Genomic DNA, 20,615 nt, shown 5'->3' on the forward strand with positions numbered 1-20,615 from the left:
GCCGGGAGCATCTCTTCAAAGTGCTGGTGATCGGGGAGCTGGGCGTGGGTAAAACCAGCATTATCAAGCGGTACGTGCACCAGCTCTTCTCCCAACACTACCGGGCCACCATCGGGGTGGATTTCGCGCTCAAAGTCATCAACTGGGACAGCAAGACCTTGGTGCGGCTGCAGCTCTGGGATATCGCAGGTGAGGGCTGGGGACGGGTGGGGCTCTTCGGGGCGAACCTCGAGAAGGCAGAGCCCTGTGAACCCAGCTGTCTGCGGGGGAAAGTGTATTTCAACTGTAAAGTCTGTCTTCTTGTTTTTCCTCCTCTTCTTGTTACACGTGAGGCCAGCATAGAGGCAGATCTTGATGTGGCAGTGAAGTTTTTTACTTTTTACGGGCTATTTGTGCTCCTGTTTGCTGATGTTGTGGAGCTCTTGGATTGGCCTGGGGTTTTTATGCAAGCAGTCCTCAAAAAGTTGTACTGCTTTGCTCACTGACTGCCATAGGGTTCCTGCTCCTACTGCTCCAGGGTGACCTTGCCTAGGATCTTGGGGCCTTGGTTATGACTGCTGCTTAAATTCATTTGTGGTTATGGCTCTGTAATGCTTCTAGAGGAAATGTCTCTTCCAAGTGGGTTGTGTTTAGTAAGCACACTTTACTAGTTAAAAGTAATCCAAATAGCTAAAATTGTCCTCAAAGGAAGTATGCTCTAAACTTCGGTTTGGAGTCACCACTTAAAAGTAAGTTGTCTCTGCAATGTGGAAGGGAATGGGGCTTGTGTTATGCTTAGTTCTACATTCAAATCAGGGATTTGTGTATCAAAAAGATACCTTGAACATATGGAAGCAGAAAAGCCCTGTTCACTTGTCCAAACTACACGTCATTCCTTTTCTATATATAATTCAAAACTGTTCTTTAATACCTCTGTCTTAAAGACTGCAGCTGTATACTTATAATGGATAATTTTGCTTATGCTGTGATGTTAATTGCCACAGAAGAAACTCTATTTTGCTGTGGTCTTAGGAGAAGTCTGTCTTCAACTGTTCAATCATCTGAAGTTGGTATTGCATTTCTAGTTTTGGCTGTAGACCAGATACTAACGTGCAGCTCTCTTCATCCCTCTTCACCATATACAGAATGTCTCCTTGGATATGAAAAAATAGACTTTATTTCAAATGCTGGTATTTAAACTTAGGCTACTGGAAGATGCTAGGATAACAAGTGGTAGTTACTGTTTCCGTGAACTCTCTGCTTTATCAAGTGGAAGCTCAGAAAAGAGGAAGCATAACATGTGGTTGCTGTAACCCTGTGCCAAACGAGCTGTAAGTCAGTTTTTGGTCTTTCAGCTCTAAAGGTTGTCTTAAAACACTTCAAATATGATTCCTCAAACTGAAAAAACTCTGCTTCTTATTGACATACACTGAAACACAGCATAGATCTTTCTGCTGCTGGCGTGTAGGGCAAACTAAAATATTTTCTAATTGCTGTCTTGGAGAGCAAGTAGAATGTTGGCCAGCTTCTGATGTGTCCCTTTTATGGATCAATTTTAACTTTCTTTAAATCAATTGGCAGTATTTGTGCAAGCTGCTACAACACTCTGGATGGTTTTTTAGCAAGTTTGGGATTCCAAAAACTAAAGAGGGGAGACCTTTGGTTTGTCAGGCTGCCACACTTGTATTTAACTTCTCAGCCCTTGGTTTCTGAGACTGGATAGACTGTGTGGTTTGCCGAAGCAATCTGTTTCAACAGGTTGGGCAGAAACTTAGCTGTAACTTGGAGAAAAGTTTGGACAGAACCTGTTTGCATTATGGGAAGTCCTATCAATAGCTTCATGGCTTAATTTCAAGATCTAAAAGGCAGTATTATTCACTCTTGATTATTGTCCTTAGTTTATCTTGGATACTCCTGGGTGAGAACTGAGTAAAGAGCTGCTGACAAATCTCTGGAGGCTTGTGCTAATGTTGCTGATGGACTGAAGAATAGAATTTTTCCTATCACTGAAGTATTTTTCCTGTTTTACAGTGTGGTGTGTACTTTTCCATGTAACTCCTGACTAGCCTTTCCCTAGCAAAAACTGAAAAGGAAAATACAACTATTTTGCAATTTGCACTTCGAACTCTCATGTCAAATCTGATTGGTTTTGATAGGTTGATTGACAGGCTATTCTGTTTCCAAGGGGATGGGGGTCCTTCCCAAGTTGAAAAACAAGACCAAGATCAGAATTAATCTTAGTGTTTTTTTGATTGGGCTTTGTTTAGTGTCTGTAAGAGTAACAGTTCAGACTCCTATAGAACTTGACATCTTGGTTAAGCATTAATCATTAAAATAAAAGGGATTTTAGTATCCATAAGGGTTGTTTCATGATCTTAAAACTTCTAAAGTCTTCAACCTGGGAATGTGTTCTGCAGCTGTCTATGAATGTGAACAGGTTTAAATAGAAATTATAAGTTGGAGAAGCAGATTGAAGATGGCGTCTATGTAGTCATAGCGCATATTCCCTAAAGCACTTTATTAAAGTGTGTGGCAGAGTATCGGAGCATGTGATAGTCATTCCCTTTTAACTCATCAGCCCAACTGTCTTCCGGCTTATGTAGATAATTTTGTCTGCTGGTATGTGCAGACAAACAGCTTTAGATCTCTTCAAGAGATCTAAATCTTATGGTAAGTAACATTACATGTGACTTCCCTGTAAGCAATATGGTGCTGGCATTCTGAATTGATTTTGATGCATTTAAAAAGGCTTCTGAATTAAAGTCTTACCCTTAAACATAAAAGCATGTTATTTTTCACTAGATCAAAGCCTGCACTTAACAGTTCATCATAAAAAACTTTCCTCAAAGAGCTGGGTGCTACAGTCTAATTCTAATCAATGATAAGAACTAAGCATGTAGTTCAGTCGTTAGCTAAAGATTATAATGCAGATACTGCGCTGGCTTCTGGTGTGATTGTAGCCAAAATGATGAATGCTGTGTATTGCAATGCAGCAGGTTTCTTAGTGACTTCAATTTCTTGAGCTAACTGAGGTTTTTTTCTTTTTAATGATTAGATAATTCTATTGAATAGAGCATGTCAATATTACACTCTCTATGCTGTTTTTCTGGTGAAAAAAGCCTTTCTGTTATAATGTACAAAGTAATGCAAACCCCTGCAGCAGAATCAAAGTGGGGGGTGAAATAACGAAGGGTGAAGAAGGGTGCTGTTATGCCTACATTTATATGGTTCAGAAGTAATCAGGCATTTGTTGTTAGGCACAGATTGTAGTTTCTTGAATAATGGAGGTGGAAAAGCTCGGGAGTAAGACCTATCAGTCAGCATCAAATTATCTTGGTTGCAGCATGAGGTACTCTGAAAGCAGCTGAACAGATTACATGCATGTTCACACAGGAGCAAAACTTCTAAACATTAGCTGCCCTTAGGCATTACTCTTGTTTTTTATCTTGACATATGGAGTTATGATAGATCTCTCTTCCTGCATAACTGCTGAAAGTGCTAGAGCCAGGTTAACCCCTTTCATCAGAGGACATAAATAACTGGTGAAATAAATAGGAGGTAGGAATGGGTCATTGTGGTAAAGAGATACAAAACAAAGGAGGCAATGAGTGCTTTTAAAGTCTATTTCAATGCACTAGAGATTCCTACTTGACAAGCATGCTGTTTTAGTGAGTATACTACAATGACCACAATGTAATGGAGGAGGTGAATATAGCGTATTAATGAAACTATCAATATCTTCAAATATCACTGAAAACACGTTAAGGACTTTCTATATCATCAAAAGTTTTGATCTGATCTAATAAGACCAGTAACTGAGGAGTGTTAGCTGCTGCTTTATGATCACATTGGTTATCACTGTCAGTCACATCAGCCTGTATGAACGTGCAACTCACTGAAGGGCAGGGCTGGTAAAAGGCATAGATGGCCGCTTGAGCTTGGCTTCTCCTGAAGAATGTCACTGATGACAGCTGGTGGCCAAATCTGTTTTTAAAGCTTTGACTGAGATTCTACATTAACTTCAGTGTAATAGAATTTCTTTGTAAAAGTGATTATTAAAATTGAAGCACTGCTTTAACAAAGATTTGAAAGACTTGTGGCTGAATTAGGAATGCTACCTGCTCAGACACATTTAGGCGTAAATCTCATGTAAGAAATTACTTAAAGATGATGTTGGCTGGAAACATGCAAGACTAGCAGATAAAGTTTGGGGAGGGGAAAGTAGATGGCCTGCTCAAGTTGAAAGGCTTTGAACACTGTCTTAGAGGCAGTAGAAGCAAGAAACGGAACTGAACGTGTGCTGTATGTTTCCTCCTAGAAACCACCCTGCTCTGGGAAATCTTGTGTGGGTGTCCTTGCTTGTGACTCTTCTGGAACAGCTGGATTAGTTATGAACTTTCAGTTGGGAGTGACTTGCTGTACTTGGAGCTCTACAGCTAGGTATCCAAATAAGTGCTGAACGTGTTAAACTTGTTTCTTTTTGGTACATCTCCAGGCTTCAGACCTCTGAATACAGACTCTGGTTGTCAGCATGGTTTTCCTTTTGGAATTCTTCTATTTATTATGAAATGCTATCAAATAACATATGGTTATTGGTCTTGCTGATGTGAAGCAATTTCCTTTGTCTTACCAGTGGTACCAGTGGGATGCTGAATCATTCATATTCATTAAGGTTCTTGTGCTTAGTACTATATAATATGTAGCAACTCTAAGCATGGTATACGATATCTTAAACTTCTAAAAGCCTGTGTACTGACAGAGTTCTGTGACAATATGGGAAATGTTACTGTCTTGAAGGTGGTATTGTAAGGCAGTTTAGTATGGTAATTTTGATTATGCAAGATGGACTGTTCAGTTAAGTTTCAGTTAAATGGTAGAATTGAGACAGTTGTTCTTCGAGTGTCTTGGAAGCCAGCTTAGAATTTCTCCATAGGCTTTTCTAGCTGTCCTACAGGAAATAGCTTCTGTGGTGTGATATGCCATGTTGGAGCAAAGTGATTTGCAGTAAGGGAATTTCTGTTTATATTTTCTTATGAAAGCATAGGAATAACTCAAATTCTTGCAAGTGTTAAAGCTAGCATGACCAGCAGCAAGCAGTGACTACAAACCACAGTATGATTCTTAAGCTACCTGTGGTAGAACATTAGGTGTCCAAAGTTTTTCTCTTGCTATGGAGACACAGAACAAAGGTAGAAGGAATGGTAAGATTATGCTTTGAAAACTGATGGAATTTTAGGAGTTTATAGAACTTGTTTAGAAACAAATACCTTAACTCTGCCTAGAGAAAGCATAGCAAACTTTTGGTAGCAGTGGCTTCTAAATTAGCAAATGAAAACTAATATTCCATATTGTATGGATTTTAGCAGCTTTTCAAATACTAGATTAAAAAGCAGCCTCTGAGTGTCACTGCAAACAGCTTGTGGGAATTTGTTCTCAAAAATGCTCCCAGGCTAGAGTGCTGGGTAGAGCAAAGTGGCAGCTATTTGGTACAAATTCTAATCACACACAATGTGCCATGACACATCGACCATTTTGGAGATTAACATTTTTTCAGTCTTGTGATAAAGTTGTTCTTGAGACAAACTGACTTTAGAGTTGTTCTCCTCTGTGCTGTGAAATGCTGTAGTGCCATGCAGCATTGCTAGTAAGCACACAGTACAGCTCTGGCTGCATAGCAGCACACCAAAGGAGATGGATTAGACAGTGTCAGTCATGAAATAGCTTAACTCTGGCAGATGACTTGTTTGGGGAAGTCTAGTTAAGGCAAGGTAGGAAGTACCAATTCATGCTGTTGCTGGCACTAATTGGACTTTGTCAGCTTTTTCTGAACACTAGTGCAAGGAGAGTTTTTCCATACCTGCTGCTTTTGACAGCTGATTAGAAATAATTTAGCTTGGTTGAACTCTACTTTTGTGGGAATGAAAATCTAATGCTTAGTCAGAGACTTGCTATTTTCTTAATTTGCTGTTTAGTGAAGATGCAAGCAGAACAGGTAAAACTTCTTTATACGAACATGGCTGTCATACTTTTACATACAGTACATTGATGCTGGGCAAAGCCAGTTTACCCCTAAGTGCAGGATATTGCCTCTGAACCTCTTAAAGACAAGATAGTAGGCTGTTAAAGTCAGTTTGGACAATCTTAAATCATTGGATTAGCCCAGGGGTACAGGCAGTATTCAAAAGTTTACCAGTCTTGGTGTTAAATTACCTGTGAGAACTGTTCAATTGTTTGAGGAAGGCTTTATATCTTCTTGTTTCACTGGTAGTGAACAGGACTGTCCTGCTTTAGAATAAACTGTAATGATAGTAAACAGTGAACGGGAAGACTGGTCACTATTCTGAAAATTCAGGGGCTAACAAATTATTAGGTTAGAAACTGGCTGTGTTGTGCAATGAAACTTTAGAACAAACTCCTTCCCAGCATTCTGAATGAAATAGTGATTCTCTCATACAGACTGTATATATATATAGTACATGGTGGATGTCAGGTCTCTGACACCATCTCATTCAACAGAACTGCTTCAACTGCACCCTGAAACTCTCTAATGTAGACATAACCTTTGGTCCTCTGGTTATCTCTTATGGTGAAATGGGAGTCAGTTGAACAGGGATTAACTGGTTGGTTACCTTTTCCCCTGAAGACTGTTCTTCTGAAGGGCCTGGGAGAGTAACTGTTGGGAAGTGGTCCATCCAGTGGTCAGTTAACCTTCCCACACCACCCTTGGGAAGAGAGAACACTAGCAGTTCACTTAAAATCATCTGAGACTGCTTTTGGCTGTTAGAAACTGAGAGCTGGAGTCAGTGAAACTGTTTCTAGCACTGCCTAATACAGGAAGATATAATATTCTTGTAGTTCTTGATTTTTAACCTCTTGGTGTTTGTCACCAGAACCACAAATACCAAATATTACTTCCACAGTGGTGGAAAGTAAGAGTCAAGCTAGACGTGCCTTTTAACTCTTACAGGTTTCTAATATCTGCTAGAGTTGCTGGTATAGTTCAACACCGTTGTGGCTTAAATGTGTGGCAGCTTTGCACTGATAGCTGAAATGGGTGAGAGTAAGGAGTGAAGAGCCATCTAGTACTGACAATCTCAGAGCTTGTCTACTCTCAATCTATGGCTGCTACCCATGTGAAGAAGCAGGTAGTTGCACTTGAGCATGTCCTGTAATATTGATAGTGGTTTGGTTAACCTACTTCTTGCTGAATAACAAATTCAATCTAATTGGGTAAGACAGTTCTGGGACAAGCTGTGCTGGTTTGGGGAGAGTGGGGAGTGCAGTCAGCAGTGGTAGCTTGCCAGTAACTTATTGAGAGATGTGACTGAAAAGGAACCTCAGTTAGCTCACACCTGACTCTGGTAGTGCTAAAATGTACATTAGCTGTCTGACAAACTGGGAAATGCATCCTCAGGGCAGTTCTGGATATTTTCTGTAATCTGCCAGACATCCAGCTGTAGGCCCAACAGGCATCTACAGTGTAGTCTGTTCTTGCCTGTGGCTCCTAAAGGATTTAGGTGAGTTTTGAAAGGCATAGTGATACTAACTCAGTGAGAGGATTGGGCTGCATGCCCACCCAATTTAGATGGCACTTCAGCTTAAATCTACCACACTGAATGACATGAACTTTGCTGAGAGATGGAAATGTCATTAAGGATCTGCCTCTCAGATGTTCCTGAGTGTGGAAGCCTGACCCTAGAAATTTAGGAAGTTAGAGGCTTAAAGCTTTTGTAAAGCAGCACAACTGAAGCAGGGAGGAGAGTGCTCATCAGGTTGGCAGAAGGAAGACGGGAAAGAAGGAACCATTTAAAAATGGAACCATTTACTGTTGAATTATGGTTTCTTTCCTGTCTAGGACTAATGAAAATACTAATGTCTCATGGTCCTAGAAACTGCCTGAAACAACTGACTTGTAGAGTTTGGCACTGAAGTGTAAATAGTGGCACTGTGCTTGCACACTGTGTGGCCAGTAAGGTCAGAGTAGTTGATAGCAAGGACCTGACAGCCAACACCATGACTCTTAAATTGGAGTTAGTCTGTCACTAATGGCTGTTTTTGAATTTTGGCATGAATAATTGACTATTTGTGGTCATGGTAAATAGTTGATGTGAGAGCCCTTTTCATGGTAGAAAGAGAATGTTCATGTATTACCAGACAAAAACTGGCTTTTGACAACTTTATTATTTGATCCAGGGAAAAAAATGCAAAACTTCATTGCAGTGACCTTCCAGCTAGCAGCAAGCAGCTTTAGAATAAAACTCTTCAGCTAGTTGTACATTCACTTTTGTGTGAGTTCAGTCTAGACTATACATGTCTAGTTTAAGGTTTTTTGATGTGGAACTGCCAAACTTTTTAAAATCAAATTTTGTTCTCTGGCTACTCATTAAGCTGATAGCCTGTCAAAGATGACTTGAATTAACATTACTTCAATGGAAGAAAGTATTTGTTCCCTCATTCTTCCAGTTGTCAGACTTTAAGCCTTGGTCATCTTTCTATTCCTCATTAATGATGCACTTTTTTGAGGATACCAGAACTGCTAGTCTCATCTGAAAGAGAAGTTTGACTTTGTCCAGTTATCCATCAGTAATCCTGATGAAATATTAAGAGTTTAAATGCAAATAACACAATTCTGGTTTGAGTTGTATGGCTTCAGACTAAGCTTAGATTTTTATGAGGTAGAGGAACTTGTGCTACACTGTTGGTGTTGACAGAGGTAGACCAAAATTTATCTTCACAGCAGAAAAGGTATAGCTGGGGAAGCTTCTTCTAGATAGGCCATTCTACTCTCCTTGAGTAGGTTCCTGTTAGTTCATATTAAGACTTCTAGGTATCGTAAGTAGTCTGGGAAAAGGAACCCTGACAAACTCAGTATCATGTTTATCCAGCAGTCATTTGTATGTTTAACTTGCTCTTTCTAGCTTCAATTCCTATCGCATAGGAGGAGGTAAGAAAAAAAAAATGATAGGAGTGGTATCTCCTGCTAACTAAAGGCAAAAACTGTCATGATAAGTCACAGTATTGTGATGAACAGGACTTTCTTGTTTATTCCTTACACCGAGAAAGATTGCTGTGGAAACTCCTTAAAATGTACTTCAAGGCAAGGTTGGCAGTGTCTGAATCTTATGATGATAACTTACCTCTTGCAGTGAAGTAAAGGGCAAAGATAAAACTATTAATGTCAGACTCGGCTATACTTTTTATCATGTTTCTTAACTTAAGATTTTACTCCTGTAAACAGTTTACTCCTGTTACATTTTAAACTAGGAAGCAATAATAGCTTCCTGTGATGTGACTGTAGGGAACCAAATTATTTCCTGATGCATGATACTATGCAAGTATTTAACTTAATCTTGTTGCAATTACTGGAAAACATGGTGACAATATGTGCTGAGTCATTTAGATGTGAAAATGTTATGGTTAGAGAATGCAGAACTTGACATTGCATGCAGCCACTTCCATACCCCCAGACAAAAACTTCTCATCCTCATAACTGCCCTGTAGCTTAGCTCCTCATTTACACATGAACCCCTAAAGCACAGAGAAAGAATAACTTTGTGCTGCTGTCAGATTTATGTCAAGGCACTAAAATTGCCAGAATGATTAATCTTCTGATGTCCTTTCCATACTGTCATCTTCCTTTCATGATTATACGTGCTGGAGATTTTAAGTCTGCTTTAATCTGATCACTTTTAGACTTTTTCCCCTCTGGGGGTGTGATCCACTTCTGGTACTGCTCAACACTATCCTCTCACATGGTGCAGTGACTACAGCAAAAATTCTGCTGCATGTAAGAAAAGGAATGGCAAATCCTTGGCTGCACTGAACATGGCAAAAACTGAGTCAATTTAGTTCTAATACCTAAACAGAGTATCGAGGGAGTGGTGAGTTCTACAGTTTGCTTTTTCTGTGATTTTTTTTTTTCCAAGCAGAAAAGCACTTGCAGAAGCTTTGCCTGAAAGTCCTGTTAAATTTTCAAAAGACTGTCTAGAGTGCTCTGCTTCCCCTACAAGAAGCTCAGCATAAAGCACGTACACTGTTAGTATTAACAGAACTGTAAAGAAAGTCTACTCAGTTTATACTGCATTCTCGTCCTGCCTCATGCCATGTACCTTTTACCACAAGACAGCTCCTACCTTTTAGGCAGGCAGTGTGTTATTGCTTCTGTCATCTCTCTGTGGAATAAAAGGAATGTATCAATGTAAGATGTTGAAACAGAAGGGAAGAGCAGTCATAGAGTTACACACAGGTCAGGTCTGTTGTTAGTGGATGTGAATTCTAGAGGTGAAAGCAGCTCTGTGTAATAAACTGTCCTGGAGTTTAGACTACTTCAGGAAAGGTCAGCACTCATAGCGGAGTGTATTTGACCCATTAAAAGGCATTAATCTGTAATACTACAGTGGTGGTGTGTGTGTTTAAGGGGAAGAGTTATCAAATCTGTCTAATGTAAAGCTTGAAACCCTTATAAAGATGGAGGCTTTTATATAGGCCTATATATGCACTTCTATTGTCTGATTTCACCCAAATTTAAATTACAGAGGAATATGTATTAATGTTTTCTTCCCAGATGTTACATCATACTATAACAGCAAAAATTTTGGGCTTCTATCAATACAGCCATCCATTGTACATCAATACAAACTGAAATGATTGTTCTGGACAGCTGAAGCCCGTGCTTTTTGAGTGACTGCTATAGAGTACAAAGTAAAGTACAAGTCAGTGCAGGCTTACGTTCCTACCAGAAGTGCTGTCTTCTCACACAATGAGAAAAGCTACTGTACAAAGCTAACCTTGGCTTTTGCATTATTCCAGAGCTCCTGAATCTGCCACTTGCAGTGGCCTCTCTACTGGTCAGGACCTCTGAAGGGATTCAGTTAGTCTGCTGCACAGCTGCAAGGCCATTTTTGACTTTTTGGCATAGCACAGCTGACTTTTCTCCACAGAGGAAAGGGCTGCCATGGTGTTAAGCTTCATGTAGACTGGAGGATACTGAGGCATGGGAAGTCACCAGCATCAGGAAGTAATGGCCAGGCAATCTTGGTTGATTACCAGTCAGCGCAGCTCTCCAGCTCCTTGTAGCCCACTGGGTTAGGTGGTTGGGGAAGACTGACTATGGTAAGATGATGGGAATTCTCTTGGCAATGGAATATTGGAAGACCTGTCTGTGCATGATGACCAGACTTTCTGTCCAAGGCTAGGACACCTGTTATTTCTTTGTGTTTGGGTGTTGTTTAGGACTCTTCAAGCTTGCTTATGATACATACTTTGTGACTTTGTTTCTTTTCTTTGAAAGATATATGTGATGCTGCACTAGGTCAGTTTCTTTTGTACGTCTTAAATGCACTGTGCTGTGTGCAGGTTTCAGCAAGGTTTATTGCTATAGGAGGGTACTATGGCCTTTATCTTTAAAACTTTTTACGAATGGGAGAGCAGTAGGCAGGAAGGGACTCAGTCAGTGGTAATGCGCTTCACTGTGGTAACTGATTACAGCCAAGTTTACCTACAGCATGCACAGCTGTCTGAGAAATGGTGACTGTCTGATAACCTTTTTTGCGATTCTCAACTTAATTTTCACATGTAGTGATTATGTTGTCTCTACTCCTTGCTGGTAAGTCTAGCAATCCTTTCTGCAACTAATCCACGCAACTTAGTTTTCTTATGTAAACATCCATCAAGTTTTTGGAAAAACTTATAGCCTTAGTTAAAAAAAAAGAAAGACAAAAATCCCCACAGATCTCTAAAAGCTAAATAGGGAGGTCTAATGGGGCTGTTCCCCTCACTGCTTTAGATTCATCTGCAGTCTCATGTAAAGAACAGCAAGTGGTATCCATTTCTAGACCGTTTTAGGGCCAAACTGAAGAAAACTTTCTGTAGAAGACTGAGGTTGGTCAGAGCACTGTAGATCCTGAGATTATGCCATTTGTTTTGTGGGCCTCTTACAGTATGAAGGGATATACTACCTGAAATGGACACAAGTCTTGATGCTTTAGCACAGTTGGAGATATTCACATATAACAGGAATTGGTGGTGAGACTGACAACTAAACAAATGGGGAAGCTGAGAAGAAACTTCTCTTAGCTTGTGTGGTGCCATTTGGAGTGACTAGCTTAATATAATTAAATTTGACTGTATGCAGCTCCATTTAAAATACAAAATCATCACAGTCTAAAAGTAAGTCTTCAGCTGTTGCACACTTGATGTGCAGAAGCCTTTTGGCCAGACTCTTTCCTAATGGTGTTTGATTCATTAAAACAGTGAGCAGATGGTACAACAATTTGCAGTAAGGCTGTACTAAAGCCAGCTTTTAGACATGAGAATCCAACCTGGAAAGGCTTTGGGAGACAATGTGAGTTAGTGGTATACAAGTTCTGTGTACACTGTGTAGGAGACTTGTATCAGCGTTGTGACTCTTCCAGTGACATAGTCACTGAAATGCAGGCTTCTTGATGCCTGGCTTGTTGGCCTTGGAGTCCCTGGCACAAATGCTGCTTCAAAACTTGAGCTTTGACTATAAAGGAGAAGAGTTTTCCTCTTGCATGCTCCCTGTTCTCACACAGGATAATGAGCTGATAGGATCAAAATCCCTGTGTAATTTCTGCTTAGAATATGCTGGCTAGTGATGCTGTTTCATGCAGCATGATACTTTAAAGATGAACAGCAGAAATAGTCAGCTTTATAGAGCTTTATATTTCTCTGGAACTTCACTGTAGCTGCTTCTACTTTCAGGCAATTCTAGCAGCTGCTTAGTCAGACTTTTCTGAAAATCTATATAGGGAATGAATGAATTGGTACACTGAGGTACTGCTGTTAAAATGAGGCAACTGAGCCAGAAAAGCATGCTGTTAAACAGGATCCTTTGTCTAGTTCTTTCACCTAATTAATTTGTTTGTTTCTGAGAAGATGGTAATACCCAGTTCTTTTAACTATTTGTCCTTGCTAATCAAAGGCATACTTGAATGTTTATAAACAGAGGACAACTGTTTCCAAATAAAATTTTTATTCTAAAACAGCACATGCACTAAATCATAAAAGCTGAAGTGATGATACACTGTAAAACTAAACTACAAAGCACAGGGAGTATTTTTTCCCAATGAAGACATACAAACAAAGCAGAAAGCAATTTTAGTAGCCTGAACTTCTTGAGCAACATGCTAGCACTTGATACTGCTCTGCCCACTCAAATACAAATACCGCATGATGGTCTGACCTTCCAAACAGAATAATAACTGAACTGACACTCTAATTCTACATTTCAAGTATACTGACTACAATAGTTGTACTAAAGAAAAGGCTTTTTTAGTTTGCTGTACTCACTGACTATTGGCTTTCTTCTGGATTTTTGTTGTGAATAATTGTACTTTAACTATTCTGATTTATCTTGTTTCAAATCCTGGAATTGCTGTAGAACTGCTACAGTTGGAAATTATTCCAGAGAAGGTCTTAGACACAAAAACTGAAGTAAAAAAATAAGAGGTTTAGCTGGTGCGATTAAGCTAGCTCCTTTGGAGCTTGGCTCTAAGGAAAAATCTGTAATGTAGGTGACTTCTTCAGAAGGTGCTTTGAAGGCTGTTAGTCTCAGAGCTTGTAGAAATCTTTGGTTTAAAAAAAAAAGCTCTGAGTTTGCTTAAGTCTGTAGCTGAAGTAACTAGGTTTATATCTGAAGCTTGCAGAAGTTTTTTTGAGAAAGTAATTATTTGTGTATGGCTGTGCTGATAGTGTTTTTAGGCATTATTATTATTCTCAAAGAATATTACTCTGCTAAGTTTAAAAAAAGGTGGTAGTTGGAATTGCAAACTGCTTTTAACATCTGACCTGTCCTGTATGTTACACAGAATGGCTGTTTCAATGAGCTTACATAGGATAGAAGAGGCAATGCTGTATGAACTAGGTGACTAGACTTGAATGCCAGACTCATATGTACTAACCTGGTACAGAAGCCTATTTACACTGATTACAGTTCATGCTTAAATATAAATATACTCTGTCACTGTCCTCTCTTTCAGGCCAGGAGCGCTTTGGAAATATGACCAGAGTTTACTACAAAGAGGCAGTTGGTGCTTTTGTGGTCTTTGATGTCACAAGAGGTTCCACTTTTGAGGCTGTTTCAAAATGGAAGCATGATTTGGACAGTAAAGTACTACTTCCCAATGGCAGCCCCATCCCTGCTGTTCTTCTTGCAAACAAGTGTGACCAAAAGAAAGATGGCAGCCACAATCCCTCTCAGATGGACCAGTTCTGCAGAGAAGGTGGCTTTGTTGGATGGTTTGAAACATCTGCCAAGGTAAGCATAAAGAAACAACACATTTTAATTCTTCTAAGTATTGGCACAAGAATGGATGAATATAGTCATGTGGGGAATAAATTTATGAAGTATAGGAAGTGACAGTCAAGCTGCTGGTGTTCAGCAAGAGTTGGAAGTAATGTGCAGGCTAGCTCACTCCTGAGGATGATTTGGTTTAGATTAGAACTGCATCTTAAATTCAGAGTACCTTAAAACTAACTGGGAACCTTGATTAACTGAATTTGATAGGTTTCTTCTTATCTTGCATGCATCAGCATCAGAGCCTCACATCTTTAGATGTGAGTACTACTAAACACTGATCTAACTATCCAAAAAGATACAAGTAATCTTTAGGTGCAGGTTCTTAAATGGGCAGCTTCTGTCTTCACTGTTGCACATAGGAAGTGGTAAGACTCCAGAAGTGAACAAGCTATTTCCGCACTTGTTACTACCTACTGAGATGATAATGTTCCTAAAGCATTTTCCTATCTTATCATGCAGTGTCAAGACTGAGCTGGAAAAGAACAAATTCTTCTGTTTAGTAACTTGAGCTAAGAAATAATGTTTGAATAAAGCAGCTGGTTTTGGGTGACTGCATATATTATACACTCAGTCTACAGACTTGATCAATGCACATATAAGCTTGCAGTAGCTTATTTGGAAGTGGAATCCAAGAGTTCCTTAAAACTTTATCAATCCATAAGAAGAAAGGTTCTTCTAGATTAAGATAATGTGACAGATAGACCAAATTACTAGTCTGGCTGATTACTCCTTTATATGTTAAACTAAATCTCAAGGTCCCTCTTTGCCCTTGGCTTGCCTACTTTCTTTAACTACTGCTGATGAACTGACACAAAATAATGCTTAATTATTTTAAAGAGGGGGGAAAAATTCTGTAAGAGGAATAAGTAATTCATTAATAAGCTTCTTCCCAATGACTTGAAAATAAGGAAGAGGGGTACTCAGTAACAGAAATTAGTTAAAGTAGCTGATCAACCCACCCATCTGTTACTAAAAATCTCACATTTTAAGGCTCTTTATACTCGAGGAGAATACCAAGATTTTGCTTTGGGCTATATCTTCCTGAAGCTTCACCTGCCTATAACACTGCTATGTATAAACTTCAACATGCATTAGAAATAAATGCAAGTAACATTGGAACAAAACCTAATGCGAAAGTTGGCTACAGCTTGCATTTTAGGTGGCATTTAAGACCCAACAATGTAAAACAAGGTTCTTGTTCCAGAGAAAAGTCCAGCCCATTTTAGTTCTAGTTCAGTTACAAATTGACTTGTTTAGCACTATGAAGAGGTGTAGTTAAAATAACTTAGCAAAAATTCAGGACAGCTTTCTTATTTTCTAAGCATACCAAATAAGTTTGATTTTAAGTCCTGCTCTCTTAAATATCCTGATAATCGGCCTTTGCTTTTCTGCTGGAACTGATATTTGACTTCAGTCTAGTTATGAGTAACATAGGTCCCACTTCCTGTGGATTAGGAACGATATTAAAGGCAAAAGAACTGCAGAAAGTATAAATATGCATCTTATGAACATCCTTATACTAAAACGAGGAGAATCCTTCTTCACTCTGGACAGGAAAAGGTGACTATCTGCAAACTGCCAAAAGCAGTTTGTGGCTCACAACCACAAGCTTGTAAAGTGCAGTAGTGACAGGTCAGATGTTCCCATGATCTAGCCTTGCTTGTGTAGAGTTTAGATCTATAGTTATGAAGCCAGAAGAGTGTACTGGAGTGGTGTTTCCTTTGGAACCAAAGAGGAACAATTCTAAATGTGGCAGCCCTGTGGTGAGCTAACAGGTGGCCCAGCCAGGTCAAAGCCAGCTTGGTGTCTCAGTAACTGAGATTCCTAGAGATGTATTTCATCAGGGTATCCTGATGTTACCTTCTTTAGAATGTACATTTTGGTGCTTTTCAAGGCATGTACAAGAAAATGTAGTGTGGCTAGATGAGGCACCCTGATTTAACTAGGGCTTTGAGGCTGATAGAAAAGGTCCTTTTACATATATAAGTACATCCAAACTGCAGCAGAAATGGAAAAAGGCTCCAAAAGGTAGAACACTACTATGAACTAATTGCCGATTGTCTTTCCTGATGCAGAAATGCAGTTTGGCATTTGTGAGCCTTCTAAATGCAGGTGGCATTTTTCCCTGACTGCATACTAGATCACAGTCAAAGTATCCTATTTGTAATCTGGGTGAATAGCTTTATCCCAAACCTTTTTGGTAACTTTTTTCAACAAGCTTGTGTATGAACAATGGCCTCTGATGTATCTAAGCTGTTTGTGTCGTGCTTGTGAGACTGTAGAAGAGGGGGGGTTTTTGTATTTGGTCAGCTCTTAATAGAAATGTATGATGATTTCAAAAAAAATCACTGACTTCTTTGCTTTGAAATTTTTTAGGACAACGTCAACATAGATGAAGCTGCTCGATTCTTGGTGGAAAATATCCTTGCCAACTACAGAACGTTCCCCAATGAAGAGAATGATTTGGGGAAACCAAAACTGGACTTAGACCCATTGAAAGCAGAGAGTAAATCACAGTGCTGCTAATGCTGCCACTGCTCAGTAAATGTGATGGGATGAGCAGCAAGACTGTTCTTCAAATCAAACTGCTGCTATGGTGCTGCATTGTGACAATCCATATGGGCTGTCTGGTATTATCTGAATAGGTGATTTTTGTGGGTGTTTACATACGCTGTTTCACGTTAAGCAAGAATATCTTGTGAGTTTTCACTCTACTTGTTTGAGTGGCTGCCTCTAAGTCTGATTAGTGTCTTCTTACTTGAGAACATAAGGTAGTGTTTACACTCCTAAAAAGGAACAAAGGCAACATTCAGTGTCTAGTTTGCTTCTAGGACATATGCTGCATTCAAAATAGGACTCATATATCATGGTTTTAGCTGAGTAGATGCACCTTTAAAACAACCTTTTTCTTTGTCACCAATAATGTCCCACTTTAGCCTTATCACCTACGCACTTGTCCTTATTTATTATTCCCCACCATGAGGATCTGTCTCATTTGCTAGTTCTCCTGGATTGAGACATCCCAGCATCTTGAAGGGGCCAATGACGGATGGGAGGTATCTTTCTTAGTGTGTTCACTAGGACTGAGTGAAGTAGATGGCTTTTACCACTGAGAAAGGACAAGATGAGTAAATGATTACTTAACAAGTACTTAACAGAGGAAAGGCACGGTTATAGAGATACTAACAAAAATGCATCTCCAGCCATTTGAAGCAGAATATTTTCAGCTTATACTTTACATATGAAACACATTAATGAATGCAGTTGTACTGTAGGCACATAGTTATGGTACCCTCACCCTTATGCACATCCAGAAATAAACATCTAGAAACTTTTTCATTCACTAACACTGAAAACTTTACTAAGTGCAAAAAGTAAATATCTTGCTGTCCTGTGATAATGAGCTTGCTTCACTTTCCTTCTGTCTTGAGGTGGTTCTGATTACCATGTGGGAGAGGATAGGTCTTGAAGCTAATAGCTTAACTGATTCTTGCTAGCCTATCAAACCCCCACCCCAAGCTCTATCTTTTTCAATTTTAGAACAGTACTGCACTCTTCTGACTACTCAGAGCTGGTGAACTGCCTTACCAGTTTGTAACTGTATACTGAGATGCTTATGTTTCCTTGTTATAACTCATGTATTTTTGGCAGCAAATGAAGATCAAAAGGCCTAGAGAGACTTCATGGTTCTTGAATCTGTTCTGGAACTCTGTCTCTGCTTGGCTGAAAGGCTTTGAAGCTCCTCTTTATTTTAAGGGTTTCTTCTGTCCTGGTACCTCACTGCTACTGACTTCAGAAGTCTTATCTTGGTCTTATTGTGCTGATGTTTACTTAAACAATAGCATAAAGTATGTGCCTGATTGGATATACTTTAATCTGTACTGAGAATTTCTAGGCTGTCTTTTTTTTTCTTTCTAAAGAATACTTTAAAAGAGACAAATAAATATATTTGGGCATCTTGTATGTTGTTGGTGTATGCTTTTGAGAACATGAATCTTCACATATGTCCCACCCTATACACAAATGCTTTCATTGACATTTGAAAGCAACTTTATCTTCTAGTAGCTGCTATACTAAAGACTTATTTAAAAATACCACAGTAAGGCATGGCATAAGCTAAAACTGGGTTTAACTAGCCTTAAGATCATAAAACAATTCAGATGAAAGGGTTCTTAGGAAGTCTTCTAAGCCAACACCTTGCTCCAACCAAAGTTATATCAGGGTGCTGGTGCAGGTCTTAAGTGTGCTCTGATCTTAAACCTTCAACAATGGAGACTGTATGGCCCTGGGAAAGTTGTTTCAGTGCTTCACTGACCCCTGAGAGTTTACCTAGTCTAAGCCTTTCTAGCCTGAGGAAGAGAATGGGAGCATCTCTCTTGCAGAGGAAAGACTGTAGTTTGTGGAGAAGTGTTTAAGTCAATTAAACCAGTCATGAGGTCCTGTCCTAATTAACCCAAGAACTTTTATTTGGAAAGATATGTGGAAGTTTAGACAGACTCTTTACATTAAACAAATCCTTATTTTTCTGTAGTGATTAAGTGCTGGGGAATAGTTTGAGTCATTTGTACAGAATCAGTGCCCAAGTAATCATTTGATATATGGTAAGAAGAAGAAATAGTTATAAAAGAAATATGTGCAATAAAAGTATGATATTGAACAGTGAAGCACTTTGCTCTTAAACTGTTGCTCCCTTGTCTTTCTAGTCTTAACATCTTGCTGGTGACCTTGATTCTGAAATAGAGAACTGGCTACCTCTGTCTCCCTTTACAGAACACCTTATTTGGTACAGAAATGCAGTTATGTAAGTGTGTATATGCCTTTGTCCTTCATATAATGAATTACTAAAGAGTTTAAGAATGGGGGTAGCAATGTACTTTCAGAAGTAAAAATATACATTAATGAAATGCCAGTGAGATAAATAATGATTCTGAACTGAAATAATTGTTCACTTGACAGTACACAAAAGGTCACTTAAACAAAGTTCTTTGTCCTGCAGCAGAATAATACTGAAACTAAGGAATATACTGGATTCAGATCTGCCTATGTAGCGAAGAGTATTTGAACAAAGTTGTGCCTGTTTCGTACATGACCATTATAATGCTCTCTAATATCAATTCTCTGTTTCAATTTGTCTAAACAGGAGAAACAAAAAAGTACTTAGTGTATTTTTAAATACATGATTATGGATTCTTTTATCAACACCTAAAATAGCGTTTATTCAGTGAACTTTTAGCTTAGACATCCTATATGACTTATATGGGTAAATTCTATTAGCTGGTTATTTTGTCATATCAGTCTGCGTACATACAAAATGCTTCCTGCCCTGAGTACCTTAAGAAAAACTTCCTTTTTCAGGTAGAGATGGTGTTTTGGATAGCTTGTAGAGCTTGGGAGGTTTGCAGCATCTCGACATTGGTTCCTTCATCCTTTTGCAAACATAATAAAGAGATGAGCATAGTGATCTTGCATCGTTTTGTCACTAGGTAAATCATCATTTGGCCTGAACTATAAATAAAATTAAATTTTGCAGAATTGTTTACCTTATTGTCCTTAACTTGTAACTAGGAGTAAAAGGTAGCTGCTATATGTCATGTGGCATTTTAATTACTATCTATCTTTTACAGGTTCTAGGAGACAAAATAAAGCATTCAGTCTTTTGATGAAACATATAGGCTTCTTCTGTTTAGCCTTATCATTTTTCTTGGAACTTAGGAACTTTTAACCTGTTTCTAATTATGACCTTTCTGAAAGCTTAAGTTATGCTAATAATTGTCGGTCCTGTTGGAAAGCTCTTGGTGCCTTGAAGGTTAAGGATAGCATGGACATTCTCTTAATTCTGTTTCTAAGCTTCTGGTATGCATCAAAATACTATGCAATATCCATGCAGAATAATGGATTTTCAACCCCTCATACTCAGGTGGGTTTGGTTTTTAACTTTCATATTTCAAAAGTGTTCTGTAGACCATGGCATTGAAGGTTACTCTGCAGTATAGTACTTGGGCTGCATTACCCATTTCCATTGGTCACATCATGTTGAAGCATATTTGGTGATAATGAGTGAATTTTAATTGACTGTGCTATGCCACCATTGATGTAGCAAAATGTCTGCCCAACTAAGATACATTCTGTATTAACTGTAAATTGCCAGGCCTCAAACATGATTTTCTACTTGGTAAATATTTATCCAGTACTGTGCAACACTGAAATAGTTGTTTTGTGTACAAAGATTAATTCTAGTCTCTTTTTGCCAGACAGCATCTGGCTGGTTGAAGTGCTGATACTTCTGGGGATATATGTACAGACAAACTACTTTGCT

General features: G+C 39.0%; 1 protein-coding gene across 1 annotated transcript; it reads left to right on the plus strand.

Moving 5' to 3' along the window:
• The first annotated feature begins 6 nt into the window (after window positions 1-6).
• Window positions 7-17,193, plus strand: LOC104542143 (ras-related protein Rab-32-like). Its single transcript, XM_010186360.1, has 3 exons — window positions 7-189; window positions 13,980-14,257; window positions 16,676-17,193. The coding sequence occupies exons 2-3, from the start codon at window positions 14,000-14,002 to the stop codon at window positions 16,823-16,825; spliced, it is 408 nt and encodes a 135-aa protein (XP_010184662.1). The 5' UTR covers window positions 7-189; window positions 13,980-13,999; the 3' UTR covers window positions 16,826-17,193.
• Window positions 17,194-20,615: the final 3,422 nt, after the last annotated feature.

This window comes from Mesitornis unicolor, unplaced genomic scaffold, assembly GCF_000695765.1.
Source record: "Mesitornis unicolor isolate BGI_N332 unplaced genomic scaffold, ASM69576v1 scaffold9856, whole genome shotgun sequence".
Classification (NCBI taxonomy): Eukaryota; Metazoa; Chordata; class Aves; order Mesitornithiformes; family Mesitornithidae; genus Mesitornis; species Mesitornis unicolor.